This window comes from Chinchilla lanigera, unplaced genomic scaffold (genome assembly GCF_000276665.1).
Source record: "Chinchilla lanigera isolate Chin_1 unplaced genomic scaffold, ChiLan1.0 scaffold00081, whole genome shotgun sequence".
Classification (NCBI taxonomy): Eukaryota; Metazoa; Chordata; class Mammalia; order Rodentia; family Chinchillidae; genus Chinchilla; species Chinchilla lanigera.
Window position 1 is genome coordinate 6,497,872 of NW_004955482.1, and position 21,205 is coordinate 6,519,076.

A 21,205-nucleotide genomic window follows, 5' to 3' on the forward strand; every position below is an offset into this window, starting at 1 on the left:
GGGGGGGCAGGTTGAGGCCAGGTACTGCCCCAGGGCAGGTGGCCTTGCAGCGGACAAGGACTGGTGCGACCAGTGACAGGGACTTCTGAGGGTCCCTCGCAGCCCTCGGCCTCAGGACAAGACGTGTGAGGGCAGCTGCAAAGCTGAAGATCACCACGTGCCACAGCTGCGGCAGCCACGGCCCCATCGATCTGACTGTGGCCAGTGCCTGCCCAGGTGGATGCTGGGAAAAGGAGAGGCCCACCGGGGAGGTGAACTCAACCCACACTGCAGGAGGACAGAGCCCCCCCACAAGGTCAAGGCTGCTGCCGCTGGGTGCAGGACCAAGCAGGTTCCCCTGGGGTTGTGGGTGGGAGATAAAAGTTACTGGGGAAATGTAGTGGGAGATTTCAGGCCTTTTCCTATCTTGACATGCAAGTTCCCAATGTGAAAAGCGAAAATAAAATAAGAGCAAATGCTGTGCATGGTGGCACACGCCTGTAATTCCAGCACTTGGGAGGCTGAAGCAGGAGCATTGCCATGAGTTCGAGGGCAGCCTGAGCTACATAGCAAGACCTGTCTCAAAACAAAATAAGAACTACCTCGCCGGACATGGTGAATGCCTGTAATCTCAGCACTCTGGGAGGGTGAGGCAGGAGAGTCTCAAGGTGTAGCCCAGCCTGATTGTTCAGTGAGCCTATCTCAAAATGCAAATTAAAGAAGGGCTGGGGGTGTAACGCAGTGCAAAGGACTTGGTTTCAGTGCCAGGTACCGCCCCCTCCAAAGTTACCCCAGAGAATCATCCTTGGGGCTGTGCGGAAACCAGGCAACGAAGCTGCCGCAGTGGTGCAGCCTGCTCCCTCAGCTACTCGGAAACTGGACTGCGGATCGCCTGAGCCCAGGTGTTTGGGCAGGGGCTGCCTTGGCAACAAAGTGAGACCCTGTCCCAGGAAACAAACCAAAGCAACAGCAGGTGGTGATCAGACGGCTCATCCTGTTGGTGCTCTGCTGTATCTGTCCCTCTGGCTTCCGCCTTGGCCACGGGGATATATTTCACTTATTTATTTTGCAGATAAAGTCTCACTCTTGCCTGGACCGGCTTGGAATTCCTCGGCTCAGGTGACCACCTGCCCTTGGCCTCGAGCAGCTGGGATGACAGGTGCACGTCACTGTGCTGAGCTCTATTCTATGTAAAATAACAAGATACCGTGTTAAAAAGAGCAGCTGGAGGCGTGGTGGTGCATGCCTATAATCCCAGCACTTTAGGAGGTTGAGTCAGGAAGATGGAAAGTTCAAGCCCAGTCTGGGTAATTTTTTTTTTTCTTTTTCTTTTTTTTTCAGTCTGGATAATTTAGCAACTTAGTGAGGCCCTGTCTCAAAATAAAAAAGTAAAGAAAGGTGTGGGGAGGTAGTTCAAGGCAAAGGCCCTGGGTTTAATCTCCAGAACCCTAAATAAATAAATCAACTGATGAATAGGTAAATGTGTGTATCTACATGGTGGAATACTATTCAGCTACGAAAAGGAACAAACACATGCTAAATACAACAAATTTGAAAACATGCTAAGTGAAAGCTGCTGGGTACACAAGGACAGATATTGTATGACTCCATTGACAAGAAGATGAGCTATCTGGGCCAGTTCGCAGTGGGGAGGGCAGACAGACAGCCAGGTGGTGCCTGGGCCGAGGGGAGGAAAGAGAGTAAAGAGGCAGTCCAGGACATGAGCTTCCTTTTAGGGTGAGGTAAAACCTGTGGAACTAGAGAGGGCAAAGTTGTGAGCCCTGAATGTCCTAAGTTTTCACTGAATTGTGCACTTTAAATCGATCGCAGTGGTCAATTTGATGTTATGTGTATTTGATCACCATAAAAAGAAACCCAAAGCCAGGCATACAGACACACTAGAATCCTAGCCCTCTGGGAGGCTGAGGCAGGAGGATCACAAGATCAAACCCAGCCTGTGCAACTTCACAACATAGTGAAACCCTGGCACCATCTGTCAGTGTCCTTCAGACAAAGCCGCGTCGGTGACCAGTGTGCTATTTACCCAGCCTCCCGACTCATTTCTGTTACCTGTCCGGTCCCTGAAGCTTTTACATTTTTGGTCCCTGATTAAACCATAAACTGCCTTCAAAAAATTTTTTTTTGGCGAGGGGACAAGGTCTCGCTGTGTAGTTCAGGCTGGCCTTGAACTCACTATGTAGCCCAGGCTGGCCTGGACCTCAGGGCGATCCTCCTGCCTCAGCCTCCAGAGGTGCTGAGATGACAGGCATGTGACACCACAGTCCACTTGAATATTCTTTATACATCTAGTATGTCACTTTTTGTAGATTCCTATCCCTGAAGATATCATTAAGCTTCTTTCTTTCCACAAAGCCCAGCTGTTGGAGAGCCTGTGCCTGATGATGTGGGTATCTGACGTATCCGAAGTTCTGCCTCCGCTTGCCTCACTCATGGGTGTCGTATTTCCTTGTGACATCTCTAGCTCTCTTAGACTATGCTGGACGCTGTGTTTTAAATTTTATTTATAGGGATAATTTGAGGCTTCCCTGCCGAGATGATTTATGTTTGCTTCTGCCAGGCTCCTGAGATCCCTGCTCCTCTGGGGCTGCCGTTCCCCGCCCGTGCCAGCCGTGCAAGTGCTAGTTCTGCTGTGGTCAAAGCCCGGGTGTGATGCTGGCTTACACGCTGTGCTTCTTGTTTGTTTGTTTGTTTTGTTTTGTTTTTGGCTTTTCAAAACAGGGTCTTACTATATAGTTCAAGCTGGCTGTGAAGTCCCTAAGTAGCCCAGGCTGGCCTCGAACTTGTGCCACCCTCCTGCCTCAGCCTCGCAAGTGTTGGAATTACAAGGTGTGCGCCACCGTGCCAGGCAGGTTGTGATTGTGAGCACCGAGTTGGCGACTTCGTGTTTCGAGTTTGACGTCTCAGGGCGGGGGGACTGATGCCATCTAAACTGGCAAATGCCTCATTCGGGGACCCTCCTTCCTGGCCCCACCTGGAGCTCGTTGTTGAACATTTACTGGCCCAAGGAGCCTGACTACGGGCTCTGTTACGGGGAAGATCTCCTGCTGAGTGCAGGCCCTGGACTTTAATTTTCTGGCTTCTTGCTCTGTGGAACCACTCAGAGTCCAGCTCAGATCCGCTGGGGTTGGCAAACATCTGCAGGGGTGATGTGGCTTTCTTGCTGTACATCTTGCAACATTTCAAGTTTTTCCTTTTGCTTTGTTTTGTTTTGTTTTTAAGGCAGCGCCTTGCTAGGTAGTCCAGACTGGCATTGAACTCACTATGTAACCAGGCTGGCCTTGAATTCATGGTGATCCTCCTGCCTCAGCCTCCCGAATGCTGGGATTACAGGTGTGTATTAGCACTGTCAACATGTTAGCAGTAAAAGAAGTGGGTTAGTTATTGCTCCAGTCAAATATCTTCACCTCTCTTTGCCACATCTGTAAAACAGAGATGAAAACAGTGACACCAGCCTCACAGGGTTGTGATGAGGTCGTATCTGGCATGCACTGGGGACAGCGTGGGTACAACAGCACACCAGAAAGCCTTTGCCAAGTGCGGGACCTGTGTGGTTTCGGCATCCGAAGACACGCTCCAGCGGTCAGAGCAACGCCTCTTCCCTGGGCTGCATTTATGCAGCTGGGAATCCATCCTGCCGCGGGGTCTCCCAGGGCGAGAGCGGAGGGTGAGCAGCCGTCGAGGCCGTCCGGGAGTCGCAGCCAGGGAGCAGCCGGCTCTGGGGCTTCGCGGACCTCAGCGGTGGGGATGGGGACGGAAGTCAGCCTCGAGGGAGGCCTGGCACTGCGGAAATTGGCCCGTGCGGTACCTCGCTCCCTCGGAGCAGGGGGATGAGCTTCGCCACCGACCATGGGAGCAGCGAGGTCCCAGGTCGCCGTGGGACTGTCAGCCACCACGGGCCTTTCGGTGTGTTTCACACGGGCTGGGAGACCTGGGGAGCAGCTCTGAGCGCCCCAAACACCACAGTGAGTCTCTCTGCATACTTTTTTTTCTGGCCTATGACCACAGTTATAAAAGCATCACCAGCCCACAGACCAGTGGACCAGCGAGTCGCCTGCTCACCCACAGCGGGCGGGCTGGCCCACTGGGAAACGGAAGGGGCGGGGTTGACGCTCAGGGCGGAGCGCTGGCTCAAAGACCACGAGGCTTGTGTTCAAAGGTGGAGAATAGCTCCAAGTGTTCCTTTAAAATCAAGGGCTTCAGCACAGAAACTGCATGTCTCAGTGACTATGAGTAAAGTCAAATCTCTCTACACACGAGCTTGGTAAATTCTTTTTTATGATACTGGATATTGAACCCGGCCTCGTGCATGCTAGGCAAGTGCAATTTGTTGTTGTTGTTGTTTTGTTTTGTCTTTTTGAGACAGGGTCTCGCTATGCATTTAAGGCTGGCCTTGAGCTCACTGTGTAGCCCAGGCTGGTCTCGAACTCAGAACGATCCTCCTGCCTCAGCCTCCCGAGTGGTGGGATTATAGGCGTGCACCACCATGCCCAGCTACATCCCCAACTTTGTTTTTGAGGCAGGGTCTTGTTGAGTTGCCCAGGTGGCCAGTAGCACACTGCAGAGGAACGCTTGTCCTCTCTGTGCCGTCTCCTGCGGTGGGAGCCACAGCTGAGAACGCTCTTTTCTTGGGCCAGCCTGGCTAGTGGTGGCCCGCGCCCCAAGCCCCTCGGCACTTCTGTCTGGGAGACACTGCTGCTCTGTAGCTCCTGGGACTCACACAGCTCTGCTTCCGGGCTGGGAACTCCTCCAGCCTCGGTGGCTGGGAAGCAAAGAAGGGTGAACGTCTGAGGGTCCTATTCAGGGCCACCCCCTCAAAGGCCCCGCCCCACAAAGGCCACGACCTGTGACCTCACTTCCTCCCGCAAGCCCCCACCCCTCTCAGGGCCCACTGCCACCCAAGAGAGCCACAGGCTGGCAGCCCTCCAGGACCAGCTTTCACAGAGAGGGAGCCTGCAGTACTGGGGCTTTCACCTGCCATGTTTTCAGCCCCCGCCCCCACATACACCTAGCATGCACTGACAGCTGAGTGACATCCTGCTCCATAGCGACACCACACTCGGTCCATTCACTCACTGACGCACACCAGGTTGTTTCCACATTTTAGCTAGTATGAGCAATGTTGCTATGAACGTTAGGGTTTGGGTACCTTGTGTGGGTGCCTATTTTCCTTTCTCTTGGCTACACAGCAAGGCAGGGAGTCGCTGGGTCACATGGGAACTCTCCATTTAACAACTCCAGGAACTGCCAGACTGCTCTGCAGAGCAGTATCACTTTACATTCCCACCAGCAACGTGTGAGGGTTCCAGTTTCTCCACATCCTTGTCAACACTTAGTATTATCTATCTTTTTATTTAGCCATCCTGGTGGAGGTGAAATGGTATCTAATTGTGGTTTTGATTTTGATCTTCTTTTGTTTGTTTTTGTGACAGGTTCCACTGTGTAGACCAGGCTGCCTGAGTAGTTGGTATTACAGGCCTGCACCACTCCATCCTGCCTCAATGCAGCCTTTGTGTATTGGTGTGTGTGTTGGGGGGATGTTTCTTGAGACAAACTCTATGTAGTCCAGGGTGGACCTCAAACTCATGGCAGTCCTCCTGCCTCAACCTCCCAAGTGCTGCGATTACTGGCGTACACCACCAAACCCAGCTCAGTGTAACTTTTTAAAGCAAGGTTCATGCTTTGTTTCACAGTGTAGCTCAGGGCTTAGCACACAGAGTAGCACACCCCAGGGACACTGGGACATGGTGCTGTCTCTTAAAAGAGAAAAAAGCCAGGCGTGGTGGCATGCACCTATAATCCCAGCACTTGGGAGACTGAGGCAGGAGGATCACCTCGGATTGGAGGCCAGCCTGGGCTACAAAGTGAAACCCTGTCTCAAAATGAAAAAAAAAAAGACAAAGGTAGAGATGACTGACACAAGGGATAAGCAGGCGTCTGTCCCAGCTTTATCATGTTCCGGGCTGCATCTGGCAGTCACCAGCGGTTGGGGGGTATGCATGTGCGTGTGACTGCATGCAGGGACAAAGGGGCAATGAGAAAACTGTGGTTGCTTCTTGTGTATGCGTGCCTGCCTGCTGTGCGTGTATGCGTGCCTGTGTGTATGCATGCCTGCATGTGTATGCGTGTGCATGCTGTGTGCATGTGTGTGCATGTGTATGTGTGCATGTGTGTATGCGTGTGTGCATGTGTGTGTGTGTGTGCCTGCATATGTGTGTGTGTGTGTGCACTTGCTACTGCGGATCGAACCCAGGGCCTTCACACTGAGCTACATCCCCAACTCTTTTACATTTGTTTTTGTTCTGTCTTTTTGAGACAGGGTCCCACTGTGCAGTTCAGGCTGGCCTTGAGCTCACTTTGTAGGTCTGGTCTTGAACTCAAAATGATCCTCCTGCCTCAGCCTCTTGAGTGCTGGGATTACAGACGTGTGCTACCACACTCGGCCCTTTTACATTTTTGAGACAGGGTCTCACTAAGTCCCTAAGTTGCCTAGGTTAGGCTCAAACTTGCCACCCTCCTGCCTTGGCCGCTCAGCGTCCTGGGAGGACAGGTGTGGTGATTCTCTGACCCGAGGCCCTGCTCCATCCCAGCACCTCCCTGCCCTGGGACTCCGAGGGCTGGGAAGAGGCCACCGGAGAACTTGAGGCCCAGGCCCAGAAAGGCGTCAGGAGCGCTTTTACCTTTGCCGTGGGCTGGTGCCGCCCGCGACTCCTGGGTGAGCTCTCCTGGCTCCTTGGGGTGACAGTGGAGCCTGAGCCAGGTGTTCTGCCTCAGCCCTGCCTCTGCTGCTGCCCCCGGCCCCAGGAGACCCCAGGAGGCCCCAGGCCCTGGCCGCTCCCCCGCTCCCCCTGGGCCTCCCCTCCCTGCCCCACACTCAGGCCCATCCTGTGTCGTCTCCTAGGCCGGGGCAGCCCTTGGGCCCCCGGGCAGGTGGCACTTGGTGGCATGCACTGAGAGGAGAGCCACACCATAGACGCCACGTCCCCGATGTGCTGTGACCTCCCTTGGTGACGAGAGTGGCAGGGAGTGGGAGGTTTGGCCCCTTCCTTGGGGTGACTTGGGCACAGCTGCCCTGGGCACTTGGCGCTCGACCTGAGAGACCGCCACTGCGACCTCGCCAGGCCTGGAGAGTGAGCAAGGGCGCTGAGGGCCCACGTTAACTGTCCTGCGATGACGCGGTCTCCTCTGTCCCTTCCCTCCGCCTCTCCCCTCTCCCCAAGCCCCAAAGCCTGGTTGTGACAGGGGAGGAGGAAGCAAGCCGCCACGGTCCCCAGGGCCCCGGATCTGTTTATCAGCCCTTGTGAAAGAGCTGCCTGTGGGGACCGTGGCCAAATCCCTGAAGGACTCACGCTCGCCGAAAACACCCGTGTCCAGGGCAGCGACAGCTGGGGGACACAGATGTTTCCAAGATCTGCTTCCTCTGTCACCTTGACGCCCAGGGAGGCCAGGCTGGCACAGGGTGGGCAGGGAGGGAGGGGACTGGGAATGGCAGGCACTGGTAGCTTTGAAAGCATCCACTGGGGAACGGAAAGCTGCAGGGCAGAGCGTGGAAGCAATTCAGGGATGCAGAAGGCCGAAGCAGGAGGATCACAGGTGCAAGGCCAGTCTGGGCAACTTAGTAAAACCCTGTCTCAAAATTAAATAGTAAGGAAAGGGCTGGGTATGTAGCTCAGCACTCTCTGATTCAATCCCAGTACAAAAAAAAAAAAAAAAGAAGAAGAAGAAGAAGAAGAAAGGTATATATATTTTACTTTTCGTTTGTTTGTTTGCATTTTTGAGGCAGGGTCTGGATATGCAGTTCAGGCTGGTCCTGCACTATGTAACCCAGGCTGGCTTTAAACTAGAGGCGATCCTCCTGCCTCAGCCTCCTGAGTGCTGGGATTACAGGCATCTGCACCAGACCTAGCTTTGTCCCTATGTTTGTGACCTTGACACACTGAAGACTGCAGGGCAGGGACTTCGCACAGGTTCTGGATGGACGACCTTGGCCTGTGAGGTAGAGCGGGGATGGGCGGGTTATAGCTGGCAGGACAGACCCTGGTCGCTGTCTGGTTTTGTGTAGTGTGGAAGCTAGGAAGGGTGACAATGGTTTTAAAAAGGCAAAAGAGGAGCCAGGTATATAACTCAGTGGCACAAGTGCCTTCCTCGCAAGTGCAAGGTCCTAAGTTCAATTCCCAGTACCCCCCACCCCCCAAAAAAAGGCAAAAAAGCCAGGTGTGATGGTGCACACCTATAATACCAACACTGGGCAAGCTGAGGCAGGAAGATCACCATGAGTTCGAGGCTCACAGTGAGACCCTGTCTCAAACAGGAAGTAAAAAAGTCAAGAGAATACTATGTCCTGATGGTTGGCGATCAGCATGACACCCACATTTCAGCGGCTATAAGTAAAGCCGGACTGGAACTCGGCCAGGATTCCTCCTCAGCCGACTGGAGACAGGATTCAGCCCTGCGAGCCTTGATATTTACTCTCGGGCCCTGGGAGGCCTGGCTTCCACTTCATTCAGAAACCAAGTCAGCTTTGAAAAGGCACCGAAGTTTCAAGTTCACTCGTTCAGTCATTCTACAAATATGTGCCGGGGCTGAGGGCCACGTCAGCAGAGCCCCAGTGTGGGCAGGTGCAAAGGGGTCCCAACCCTGGGGCTGGGGGAAGCGCGCAATCGCCCGGCGCGCCCCAGCTCCCAGCAGTTTCTGCCCCCATAATAAAGCTGCTCTCGTGTCAGGAGTGCGACTCTGGCCAGTCACCGGGGCTTTGCGTCTCACCCTCACTACCCCTCTGCAAGCTGTTGCAGAAGGAAACAGACTTAAGGCTCAGCCACAGCCCCAGGGAGGAGCAGAGCCGGGCAGGGGCCCTGCTGTATAGGTCAGGATGGCTTGAACCTGTGGAGATGCTCCTGCCTCAGCCTTCCAGTGTTGGGATCACAGGGGTGCACCACCACGCCCTGCTTTGACCCTATGTCTTGACACAGAAACTCTGTCTCTGTCTCCTCATCCTCTGTTTCTGTTGTCACAGCTTTGTCATCCCTGCTTGCTGCAGAGTCTGCACTCTCTCTGCTGCCCATCCCGTCCTGGGCCAGAGCGCGGATGTCCAACATCGTCCCTGCCTGGGTGTCCCACGGCTGGGCCCGGCCCCAGCGGGAGGTGCAGCGGCCTTCAAGGCCCAAGAGGGGCACAACGGGTGACTGCACCCCTGTTACTTAGGGGAGCGACAACCACGCCCCTGCAGGAGGGGTCCTGGCAGCGGCCAGTTCCCCCTGTGGGTAAGGACAGAATCAAAAGAAGCTGCTGACACAGGGCCAGGCTCTGCCTGATTCTGAGCTCTTTTCTGAGGAGGACAGCGAGTCCCTGGAGCGCTCCCTGTTCCCTAGAACGTCTCAGGAACGTGCTCACCGGCTGCCGCTGCATCTCCTAAGTCTGCAGCAGTTGCAAAACTGATTCATACGTTTGTTTTTCTTTGTGTGCTTCCTTAAAAGAACAAAGTGTAAACTAGGTTCTGAAGCGCTGGTGACATGCTCCGATGAGTGGCCGCCTGCCCGAGGTCGCTGTGACACGGCCCGGCTTGGGGCAGCTCCGTGTTCTAGAATGTTCCACAGACGCTGGCCAGACTAAATTGCCAGCCGGATGCCATGTGGTGGGGAGGCTGGGTGTGTGAAGCCGGACACCAGGGCCTGCTTGCCCTCTCGCAGGCTGTGCTGTGGGGCAGAGGCCCTTCCCATGGCCAGGGAGGCCGTGGCCAGGGTTGGCATGGACGGGCACGCTGGGCTGAGCATGCTGGGGCCAGCGCTGGGCACATTCGCCCAGAGGAGACCTCAGAACCACCGGCTGGACTCTAAAATCAGACTTTGCCGTGAAGGACCAGCCAGACGGCTCCCCTTGAAAGAAGAGCATTTGGCTCTATTCCGTGCACTGGTGTGTCCAGGGCTGGCGAGGACGCTTCCTGAGCCCCTCAGTTGACTTTAAGCAATGCACACGGGTCTGGCCCAGGTGCTGAAGTGTAGTCTTTAAAGTAATGCAAAAGGTCAGTGACATGCCGTGCGTAGCTCCCAAGTAACCTGTGTGAGGTCACTCTTTCTGCACCTCTCGCAATGCCTGTTGCAGGGGCGATTCAGGCCTCTTACCCAGCCCAGCTCGGGCACTCACCTGCCTCCCACCATCCTCACAGTCACTCACCCCTGAGCCTCTGCCCTCTTCACGAATTAATAAGACCCAGGTCCAGCCCTGGGTCGAGGCCTTTGTTCTGGGTTAGTCATTGTTCTAACTGGACTTAGGACCCCTTGGCTCCCCACAACTACAAATATGCCTTGGTGTCTTTATTCTCGCTGTGGGTTGCACTGGGAGTGGTAGATTGGAATTAACTTATTGGAATTCCAATAACTTTTTTGTGTGTGTGTTTTTGAGACAGGGTCTTGCTATGTAGTTCACATTGTGTTCTTGGGCTCACTTTGTAGCCCAGGGTGGCCTTGAACTCACAACGATCCTCAAGCCTCAGCCTCCCGAGTGCTGGGATTACAGGCCTGTGCCACCCAATAACTTTCTCCTGCGATTACAAATATGGACTCCTTGATGGGGCTGGGGATTTAGCTCAGCGGCACAGCGCCAGCCCGGCAAGCGCAAGGTCATGAGTTCGATCCCTGGTACTGGAAAACAAAACAAAACACAAAACAAAACAAAAAAAACATGTGGACTCCTTGGAATGGAGATGAGGTCCTGAAGAGCTTTTATATTTGCAGGTGTGGTGGTACATGCCTATGATCCCGGCAGTTGGCAGGCTGAGGCAGGAGGATCTCCCTGAGTTTGAGTGCACCCTGGACTCCATAGTGAGTTGAAGGCCAGTCTGACTTACATAATGGGACCATCTGATAAATACATACATACATACACACACACCCTAAACTTGGTGGCAACGTTCCCTGAACATTCAGAGCTGGGGCACTGGCCCCTGATTTTGCCCGCTGTATCTTTTGCAGCCCAGCAGGGTGTGGGTGGCGAGGTCACCGTGCTGTGAGGAGGTGCTGGCCTCTGTGGGACGCAGGGGGCTGCGTGTGGCTTCTGGGCCAGGTGCGGCACAGGCTCTGCCCTCTCCGAGGCGGCTGTCACCGGGGTCAGGCTTGGCCGGTGGTGCTTGTCCTAACGGTTACACGCAGCTGCTGGGGGCCCCCCAAGAAGGTGCTGTGGAGCCCAGGCCACCGGGCTCCCACCCCAACCTCACAACAGAAAGGGCCAGTGACACAGGGCCTCTGGGCCACACGCGTCACCAGAAGGTCCTGGCCACCCGCCCGGGCTGTGCACCCAGCACCCCAGCTCCTCGGCTTCCAGAAATCTGCTTTAATGTCTGAAGTGGGCAGGGTGAGAGCGGGGCGCGAGGCGGGCCGGCGCACACAGCGCCCTTTGTGCCCGAACACGTCCCCAGCCTCACGGGCCGTCCTCCCCAGGGTCTTCCGAGATGGTGAGGCCGAGAACTTCGCTCGCGAATATTTCCGCAGTGATTTCGTCTGGAAGTTCCTCTTCGAGACTGATTTCTGAACCTAGCCAAACAAAGAAACAAAGCATATGTCTTCCCGGCGATCAGGTTTTTAATACAGAGGAGTTCCTAAAAACAAGGAAATGATGCTAAACGAAAGTGAGAGATTGCTCTGTGCTGTGGTTTATCTTTTTTTTTTTATTTGACACAGGGTCTCGCTATGTAGCCAAGGCTGGCCTCAAACTCAGGATCCTCCTGCCTCAGCCTCCTGACTTCTGGGATTATAGGCATGCACCACCACACCAAACTCTATGCTTTGTTTTTGATTCCCTAAAAACCCCTGGGTGGAAAATGGTCCACATCCCTCCTTCACAAGATGGAGCGCTGTTAGCTGAGTCGCTGCAGACTGCCCTAGGACGCATTAGCGAAGCAGGCACAGCAGGGTGAGGCTTCAAGCTCCCTAGATGTGAGGGTTGGGAACGCTGCCCTCCGAGACCGGAAGCACGCCCTGAGTGGAACAGCAGAGCCTACAGGCTGGAAGTGACCACCGGGCACCTGCGGTCAGCGGGGCCCAGGAGCTTGGGGACGTCTGACATCGGGAAAGAACAGCGAGAGCAGAGCCTCCTGTGTTTATCCTTGACCCTGCCTTTGCCCCCGAGCGCGTGCTGGAGACGAACGCAGCCCGCGCAGGCTCACGGTGCGGGTGGACTGGCTCCTGCACTTCCCTGCTCAGCCCTCGAGTCAGGCCAGAGGACTAGAAGGGGAGCACCCCGGGCTACAGCAGAGACGGGGAGGAAGAGAGGATCTTCGTGCGTGTGGGCACCCCTGTGCGTGTGTGCGTGTGTACATGTGTGGCGCTGGGGATCCAGCCCATGGCCTCACACATCCTAGCCAATGGCTCTACCACTGAGCGATACCCCCGGCCAGGAGGACCTTTAAGAACATAGCTGGGCGTGGTAGCGCACACCTGTAATCTCAGCACTCGGGAGGCTGAGGCAGGAGAATCGCCACAAGTTGGAGACCAGCCTGGGCTACATAGTGAGATGTTTAAAAAACCAAAGAGAGAGGGAGATGGAGAGAAGAGAAAGAAAAGAGGGGTAAGAGAGAGAGAGAGAGGGAGAGAGACAGAGAGAGAGACAGAGACAGAGCTTTAAAGTGCCTCATGCTGCCGGAGTCCTCGCCTGTCCTTATCCACGCCTCCTGGGCCACTGCCACACCTGCCCCGGCTGGAGGTACAAGCAACAGGCTGGTGACACCCGGGGCCAGAAGACAGAGTACAGCGGAGCACAGGTGGGAAACAGAACTGCGCCGTCTGCAGCAGCTCAGTGCCCACAGCCACCTACCTCTGCAGGCCGAGGCTGCAGGCTCGGATTTCCAGCCCTCAGGGTTCAGGCCCGACAGCGTGGCGAAGCAGTCAGTCATCTCCTCCTCTGTCATGTGCTCACCTGCGGTGGACAAGGTGGCTGCTCAGTGCCGGGGCGTGTGGGGAGCAACACAGTGACGCACGGAGAAAGACCCGCTCAGCTTTCCACCAAGGCCCCTCGCCTCAGGTCTGCTCTGTTTTTCTGTTTTGGTTTGGTTTGGTTTTTTGAGACAGGGTCTCACTGTGTACCCCAGGCTGGCCTCCAACGCACAGAAATCCTCCTGCCTCAGCCTCCAGAGTGCTGGATTACTGGCATGAAGCACTACCCCAGCTTCAGATCCGCTCTAGTCTAACTGAGATGAAAAGGTCCCACGCAGAGAAGGTCCCTGACTCCCCACCGTCAAATAATGAAGGACACCGTAGTGTAGGTTTATTTCACAAATGCGTCCCAGTGCCGGGCGTGGTGGCGCACACCTGTGATCCCAGCACTCGGGAGGCTGAGGCAGGAGGATCGCCAAGAGTATAAGGCCAGCCTGGACTACAGTGAGACCTGGTCACAAACAGACAAACTGCAGAAGCAAACGCATCCCAGTCTCACAAAGGCCCTGAGAGGCTGGAACCTCGGGAGGGTGCCAGGTCAGGGCCCCTCCTGTGCCCGTGGTCCCCGGCCCAGCGCTGGTCCCACGTCACCTCTGGTGAGCAGCAGCTGCAGAAGCGCGTCCCTGCGCACCACACTCTCGCCTTGCTCGTTGGGGGTGCCCAGCACGGCGAAGCTCTGGCGGAGGCCGCGCAGGGTGTTGCCGAAGGGCGGCCTGTGGTTGACGTACACCTTGAGGAGGTCGGGCAGGTTGATCCTGTCAATCAGCTTCCCCGTGTCCGCGTACTCGCTGAATCTGATTTCGTTAAACATGTCCTCGATCTATGGGGGAGACGGAAAGTTCAGGCTGCCCTTGAGCTCACTGTGTAGCCCAGGTTGTGGTGCTCCTCCTGCCTCTGCCTCCCAGGATATGGGGAAGTCTCAGCCCTCAGGCCCTTTTGAGAAATAGGATCACTAGAGCCAGCAGGGGGCGCATGCCTGCAATCTCAGCACTCCAGAAGGCTGAGACAGGAAGATCACAAGTTCAAACCCAGCCAGGGCAATTTAGTGAGACCTTATCTCCAAAAATAAAAATGGGCAGGGGAGGTAGCTCAGTGGCAGAGCGCCCTTGGGTTCAGTCCCCAGCACTGAAAAAGAAAACAACCTAGGGTCACAGGAGATGAAATTAGTTAAACAAGGTCAAGAGGCCACACTGGAGAAGGGCGGCTTTCAATCCAGCGTGGCAAGGACAGGAGACAGACACAAAGGAGAAGGTGACACGGGAGGCGCAGAAGGACAATCCCAGGGACGCGGGCACCGCCGGAACCAGGAGGGTTTTCCCTGTGGGGTCACAGGGAGCGAGGCCCCGCGGGCGCCTGCACTTGGGATTCTAGAAGAGTCGATTCCTTGTTTTCAGCAGGCACGAGGCCCTGCATTCAGTGCTCAGCCAGCAAACAGACGTTTCAAGCACCCAGGTAGTTGTTACAGCTGCCGACAGATACAGCGTCAGTTCTCAAGTTTGCCGCAGCATAAGGACCAGGTAAACACGGCCCGTTTTACTCCCTCCCCTGGGGACCTCAGTGGACCAACCATTCCCCAGCCTGGTGAAGTAGATACTAGTTTCATTTTAAAGACAGAGTCTTCATTTAGCCTGTCCTTGTGGAACGTGACTGTAACCTCAGCACTCGGCAGGCTGAGGCAGGAGGATTGCCGAAAGCACAAGGTCAGCCTGGGCTCCATAGTGAGACCCTGTCTCAAAAAACACAGACAAACCAAAAACCAAAAAACAATCTTCCAAAATTTAGAAATGAGTTTGGCTGAATAAGGAAATAATTCAGCAGGAAACTCAAATATTGGACCCATGATCCTAGTAAGTTTAAGACAATTAACAGCACTATGATTTTCTTCCTCTCTTTCTTTTCTACTTCTATAGATTTTATATGTACCACAGATTATATGGGACACACATGTAATTTATGTGGTGTAGTTTTAAAAATAAACACTGAAGAAGCCGTTGGTCATTGTAAAGATCAACAAAATTGACGCAACTGAGCTAGGCCAGCCGAGAAATAAAGACTCCAGTGATTAAAATCAAGACCAAAGATGACGTCAGCTTCTACCCCACAGAAATAAAGGGGACACTGTGAACACCTGGACCCCCAGGTGCTATCACTGAGATGACGTGGATGAATTCCTAGGAAGACACAAATGAATACAATTCACTCAAGAGGAGGCAGAACAGCAAAACAGGCCTCTAGCAAGTAAAGAGCTGGAATCAGAGATCCTCTTTAACGTTCCCCCCTGTGGTTCTGGGGGGAACCCAGGGCCTTTGCACTGAGCTACATCACCTGCTTTTTTTTTTTTTTTTTTTTTTTTTTCTTTGAGACAAGGTCTTGCTAAGTCAGTAAATTCCTCAGGCTAGGCTCAAATTTGCTACCTTCCTCCTTCAGCCTCCAAGAATGCTGGTATTGTAGGCCACTAAGCCTAGCTTGAATTGACTATTTAATGAAATGAATTAATTGAAATTTTTTTTCAAGACAGAATCTTGTTATACAGTTTAGCCTGGATGTTGAATTCATTATGTAGCCCAAGCTGGCCTCAAACTCAAGGTGATCCTCCTGCCTCAGCCTCCTGAGTGCTGAGATAACAGGTATGAACCACCATACCTGGCTCTGAATTAGTAATTTAAAACTTCCCACAAAGAAAAGCCAAGGGCCAGATGGCTTCCCTGATGAATTCTACCAAATACTTAAAGAGAAATACAATACCAATTCTCTACAAACTCTCCTAAAAACAGAAGAAAAGGGAGGGAGTGAATAACATAGAAATATATTGTACATATTGAAGCCACCCTAAAACATGAAACTAGAGGGGGGCAGTGGGGAGGGGATTAAACCATGTGAGGTGCATGTATAAATCTGCCAAAATGAGAATTATGAATCTGCATGACTAGCCAGGTAGTGCACCCTGTAATCCCAGTATTCAGGAAGCTGAGGCAGGAGGATCCCTGCAAGTTTGAGGCCAGCCTGGGCTACCTAGCAAGATCCTGTTTCAAAAAACTAAAACGAGGAAGAAAGAGACAGACAGACACACAGGAAAGTCGAGATACTTGTAGATCACGTATCTGACAAAGAATTCTTCTCCCTCAATAATAAAAAGGCAAACAGTTGAACTAAAAAGCGGGCAAAAGCCGTGAGCAGCAAGTTCTCAGAAGGACACAGGAATGGGCAGGAAGCACAGGCAGGGGCCACGAGGGAGATACATCAAAGTATAGCGCGTGGCCACTTCACATCTATGGTGGCCACAGATGTGAGGGTGTGGGGAGGCGGAAGCTCTGCCATGCTGCAAGCAGGAACGCAACCCCGTGCCGCTGCTGCTGCAGAAAGCAGCTTGGGTGTTCCCCAAGTTAAGCACGGCTCCCATGTGACCCAGCAATCTCTCTCTCTCAGCAGATGCCCGACAGAAATGAAGACAGGATGTTCACACACAAATTCAGACACGAATGTTCCCAGGGGCCTTAGCACAATGCTGTGAAATGGAAACAACCCACTTGTCCACAGCTAACCTATGCGTAAATCTAAAAGGTCTGTCCACAGAGTGGAACGTTACGCTGCCATGAAAAGGACTGGCCCTAGAACAGGAAATGCATCTTAAAAACGTGTACTCTAGGCCAGGCGTGGTGGAGCACATTTGTGACTCCAGCACTCAAGAGGCTGAGGCAGGAAGATCATTGTGAATGTGAGGCCAGCCTGGCTTACATGGTGGGACCCGATCTCGAAAACAAAACAAAAAATAAAAACAAAAACAACAACGCACTCTGATAGACTATGCAAGTGAAAGGAGCCAACCGGAAACCCCATCTGCGTGGTTGTGTTTGCATGGATGCCGAGGGGGCAGCTCCATGGGGAGAGGGAGTTTGCACTTGCCTCCACCGCCTGGAGGAGAGGGCTGGGAGCATGGGTTTCTCTTTTGGATGAGGAAATGTTGTGAAAGTGGACTGTGGTTTTGGGCACCGGTGAATGTGTGAAAATCCACTAAATTCTACACTTTAAAAGAGTGAACTGAGCTGCACGTGGTAGCAAATGCCTGTAACCACAGCACTCTGGGAGGCTGAGGCAGGAGGGTCCCCGTGAGTATGAGGCCAGCACTGAACTATGTAGCACAACTCTGTCTCAGCCACCCCTTCCCACTGCCAGAAAAAGAGAAGGCTGAGGTGCAGACAGACGCACAAGGCCTGGGTTCAATTCCCAGTTAAAAAAAAAGCCCTGCCACCATCACCCCAGGAATCTAGCCAGGCCCATGGGACTGTGTTTCCCCTTCGGCTGGGCTGGGGATCAAACCGGGGCCCAGCGGGGGGTAGGCAAGCGCTCTGCCCCCCCCCCACCCCCAGCCCATCACCGGGGCTTTCAGAGCCCTCACGTTCCCAAGGCGACTTTCCAGGGACGGTCTCCTGGAGACACAAAGGGACTGGGCTGGTGCCGCGCGAGCGAGTCAAGGGCGGCACGGAGGCTGAGCGTGCGTCTCCTCCACGCAGAGCGCGGTCTTCAGCATAATGACACATTCACTACCCGGCACTGTGCACTAGGAGCCCGTCAAGACTAAAACCACAATCGGGACGCGCCTTGGGCGTGTTCCTGACCGTCCCCAGCCGCTTCCTCCTCTTAAAAAAGTGGTTAATGCACTCACCCTGTGCGATTTGTTTGTTTGGGTTTTTTTGAGACAGGGTCTCATGTAGCCCAGGCTGTCCTCAAAATGGAGGCGTCCTCCTGCCTCAGCCTCCCGAGTGCTGGGATTACAGGCATGCACCACCACACCTGGCTCTAATTAAGTTTTATGTTTGCCCATTAAACAGAGAGAAACTCGATACATGTGAACCCGGCCGGTTGGGTTCTTGTAGAAGGCCGGGCATGGGTGGCTTCCTGTGTGTGACGAGTGACTCCCCACACGGACCCTGCCCCAGACACCTGGACAAATGTGGCGCAGTCTCGTGTCACGGGTGCTGCTGCACCCCACTCTCTCCCGCTGCCCGCCAGCACCCCCTTCTGGTGGGGACGGTTTGGGCTGGCGGCTGTGCTATCCGGCCCCCTGCGGAGACCACAGGAGCCTCCTCTTCTCACTGGTTATTTATGTATTTATTTTGGTACTGAGGGTTGAACACAGGGCCTTTGCACTGGGCTATATCCCCAGCCCTTTTGAGCCAGGGTCTCTCTATTTTTTTTTTTGGTACCAGGAATCGATCCCAGGACCTTGCGCTTGCCAGGCAGGCGCTTATGCCACTGAGCTATAGAGTCTCTCTAAAAGATGATAAATTGCCCAGGTGTGGCTGGAACTTGGGATCCTCCTGCCTCAGCCTCCTAGAGTGCTGGGATTACAGGATGTCACACCATGCCTGACCCCCTCTGCTACTTATGTATCGCTCTTCTGGTGTGATAACCCCCTTATCCTTGGGGGACAGTTCCAAGACCTCTACCGGATAATACAGAGCTACAGATAGTTCCAAACCCCGTAATCACGTATTTTCTTTTCTTCTATTTTTTTCCTTTCAGTACTTGGGCTGGAACCCAGGGCCTCATGCATGCTAGGCAAGTGCTCTACCACTGAGCTCCATCCCAAACTCTTTATATTTTGATATAGAGTCTCACTAAACTACCCAGGCTCACCTCAAGTTTGCCATCCTCCTGCCTCAGCCTCCCAAGCAGCTAGGATCATAATGCGTGCCACTGTGCCCCGCAGTTTATCCTTTTATAGCCCTCTCCTGCGCTGCAGCCACCTGTTTGCAGTGTGAGACGCCACAGCAGAAGGAGTGCACGTTTGTTTTTCTCATCATGTTTGTTTGGTTGGTTTTGGTACCAGAAATCGAACTCAGGACCTTGCGCTTGCCAGGCAGGCGTTTATGCCGCTGAGCTATATCCCCGGGCTGAACATTTGTCTTTCTCCACAATTTCACAGGTGGAAGACTGGTTCTCACCACTGACCTCAGCAACCTCGGCGCCTGACTTTTTCTTTCTGTATTAAACAGAGAGCTTCCGCCTTCTCAGTTCAAGGAAGCACTTGATGCTTCCTCTGCCACATCCAGCTGCTGGCGTCACTCTGCTCACAGCTCGGGGCCATGAAGTAGAGGAGAGTGACGTAGCTTCCCTGTGGGACAGCAGGCCAGTGACAGGTACAGCTGCTCAGTGACTAACGCGCAGGCAGTACCCAGAGCGAGACTCCCGGGGCAAAGGGAAGGGACGGCTCAGGTCTTGGACAGGATGTGAAAGGAAGGTGCAAGATTTCATTGTGCACGGGGCTAGCGGGTATACACCTGTAATCCCAGCACTCAGGAGGCTGAGGCAGGAGGATCGCTGTGAGTTCAAGGCCAGCCTGAGCTACACAGTGAGACTCTGTCTCAAACAAATAAAATAAAATATGAGAGAGAGATCTGAATGACAAGTCCTACACCTTGACCCCAAGCCACAGTTGAGAGGCTGCTGGGTGCTGACAGCTCTGACATGCTGATCTTGCCTTGCACCCTGGGCTACCAGACGGATCTGGTAGAATCAAGAAATCGTGGATGGAGAACAGTCTGGTGATTCCTCAGGCAGACGTGGAGTTTGATAGCAATTCCTATCTGCCCATCCCGAAGAGAGATGAACACCCCCACCTCCGCAGAAGCTACGCAGGGATGTTCACGGCAGCAGTGCCCGTAACTGCCCAGAGTGGAAACGAGTGGCTACAGAAGATGCGGGACGTTCACACGGTTACACGGAGTGCTACACAGCCATAAAAAGCACGGAGTACTGACCCAGGCTGCAACTGGACAAACCTTGCAAACAGCACGCTAAGTGAAAGAAGCCAGATGCAGAAGGAGCTCAGCACAGCCGGGAGCTCCAGCGAGCAGAGCCAGGCAGCTGCTTCAGCCAGCGGCTGGGGCAGCATCGGCATCACCTGCAATCTTGTTTAGTGCCTCAAGGTATTCCAGGATTGCGTTAAATGCTTTATGTGTGAAGACAGACATAGTCCTGTCTTGCTCCGTCTTTCCGCAGGGGCTCACCGTTGGCTGCCAGCCTCCCCCTCTCTCTCCCTCCCTCTCTGCCCCTGTGGCACGCAGCCTCCCTGGACACTGGGTACTTTCTCTGGTGTCAGGGTACAAATCCCCCAAAATCTGTTTCAGAGCGAGACCCACCAGCCAGAGGCGCCACCCCCAGGCTCCATCAGCGCTAAAGCTGCCTGGCCTGGCTCAGGCTCTGGCCCTCGAGGGTGAGGGGGTGGGGAGGGGGCCTGCGTCCCTTGGCCGTGGTCCCCGTGCGCTGGGCCCCGCCTGGGCGGCGAGGATCCATGTGCTGACCTTCTGGTTTGTTCTGAATGCAGAGGCATCCTGAGCTCAGTACTTGGACGGGACAGAAATAAACACACACCGGGGCCGCTCCGCGCTGTAACCACGTTGCCCAGCGAGGAAGGCAGGTGCCACCGAGTGGCATCCGTCGCCACGGAGAGGCCCTGGGCGAGGTCTGAGCCCAGGAGAAGGGAGCAGCTGTGGGGTGCAGTTAGCAGAGAGGAGGGGCCGGGGGGGCCCAGGGTGAGGCGGGGTGCGTGGGCAGAGCCCAGGCCGGGCACGTGGTGTGGGAGAGACGGAGGTGGGCTTCTCCAGCCCCACCCGCCAGCCTCAGCCTTCTCCGGCTAGAAGCTGTTTCTTTGGGTCCCGGGGGGCACAGAGGACACACAGAGTGATGCTCAGCGGCAAAGCGCCTGCCTGGCAAGCGCAAGGTCGTGAGTTCGGTTCCCGGTACCGGAGAAAAACCAAAAACCAAAAACCAAAAACAAAAAAAGAAAGAAAGAAACAAGATCTCATGAAATTGCCCACGTGGGACTGAACTTGGGATCCCCCTGTCTCAGCCTCCCACAGTGCTGGGATTATAGAACTCACATTTTAATGGCTGATAGGTGTAGGTGTGTGTTACTTTGCTGACCCTGTCTCCAATCCATGAATATTAGGGTGGTTTGAATTTTTGCTACAGTAAAATATCCCAAAATAATTGCCCCTCCCCTGTGTGTATCATTGTATACTGTGAGATAGTTTCTGTCTGATATACTCTTAAAAGGAGGTTTACTGGGTCTGAAGCTATCCACATTATTTATTACTATTATTATTATCATCATCATCATATTATTATTATTATTATTATCTGGGTTCTTTGAGACATAATCTCACTATGTGGTGAGATTCAGGCTGGCCTTGAACTCACCATGTCACTCAGGCTAGCCTTGAATTTATGGAGATCGTCCTGCCTCAGCCTCCCAAGTACAGGGATAACAGACATGTGCTTCC

The 21,205-nt window shown here is 54.0% G+C and overlaps 1 protein-coding gene and 1 long non-coding RNA gene across 2 annotated transcripts in view; one reads left to right on the forward strand and one right to left on the reverse strand.

Annotated features, from left to right (window-relative positions):
* The first annotated feature begins 2,785 nt into the window (after positions 1-2,785).
* Positions 2,786-4,241, forward strand: LOC106146509. The gene is made up of 3 exons (XR_001230964.1): positions 2,786-2,826; positions 3,220-3,330; positions 3,431-4,241. It is a non-coding gene; the product is annotated as an uncharacterized LOC106146509 (long non-coding RNA).
* Positions 4,242-10,691: 6,450 nt separating this feature from the next.
* The window catches only part of Wdr66 (WD repeat domain 66), a gene marked incomplete at its 5' end in the record, with an annotated part of 44,999 nt that continues 34,485 nt past the window's right edge, over positions 10,692-21,205 (reverse strand). The window contains 3 exon segments of the mRNA XM_013503582.1: positions 10,692-11,522; positions 12,802-12,903; positions 13,512-13,740. Of these exon segments, the coding sequence (XP_013359036.1) occupies positions 11,410-11,522; positions 12,802-12,903; positions 13,512-13,740 (444 nt within the window). The 3' untranslated portion in view covers positions 10,692-11,409.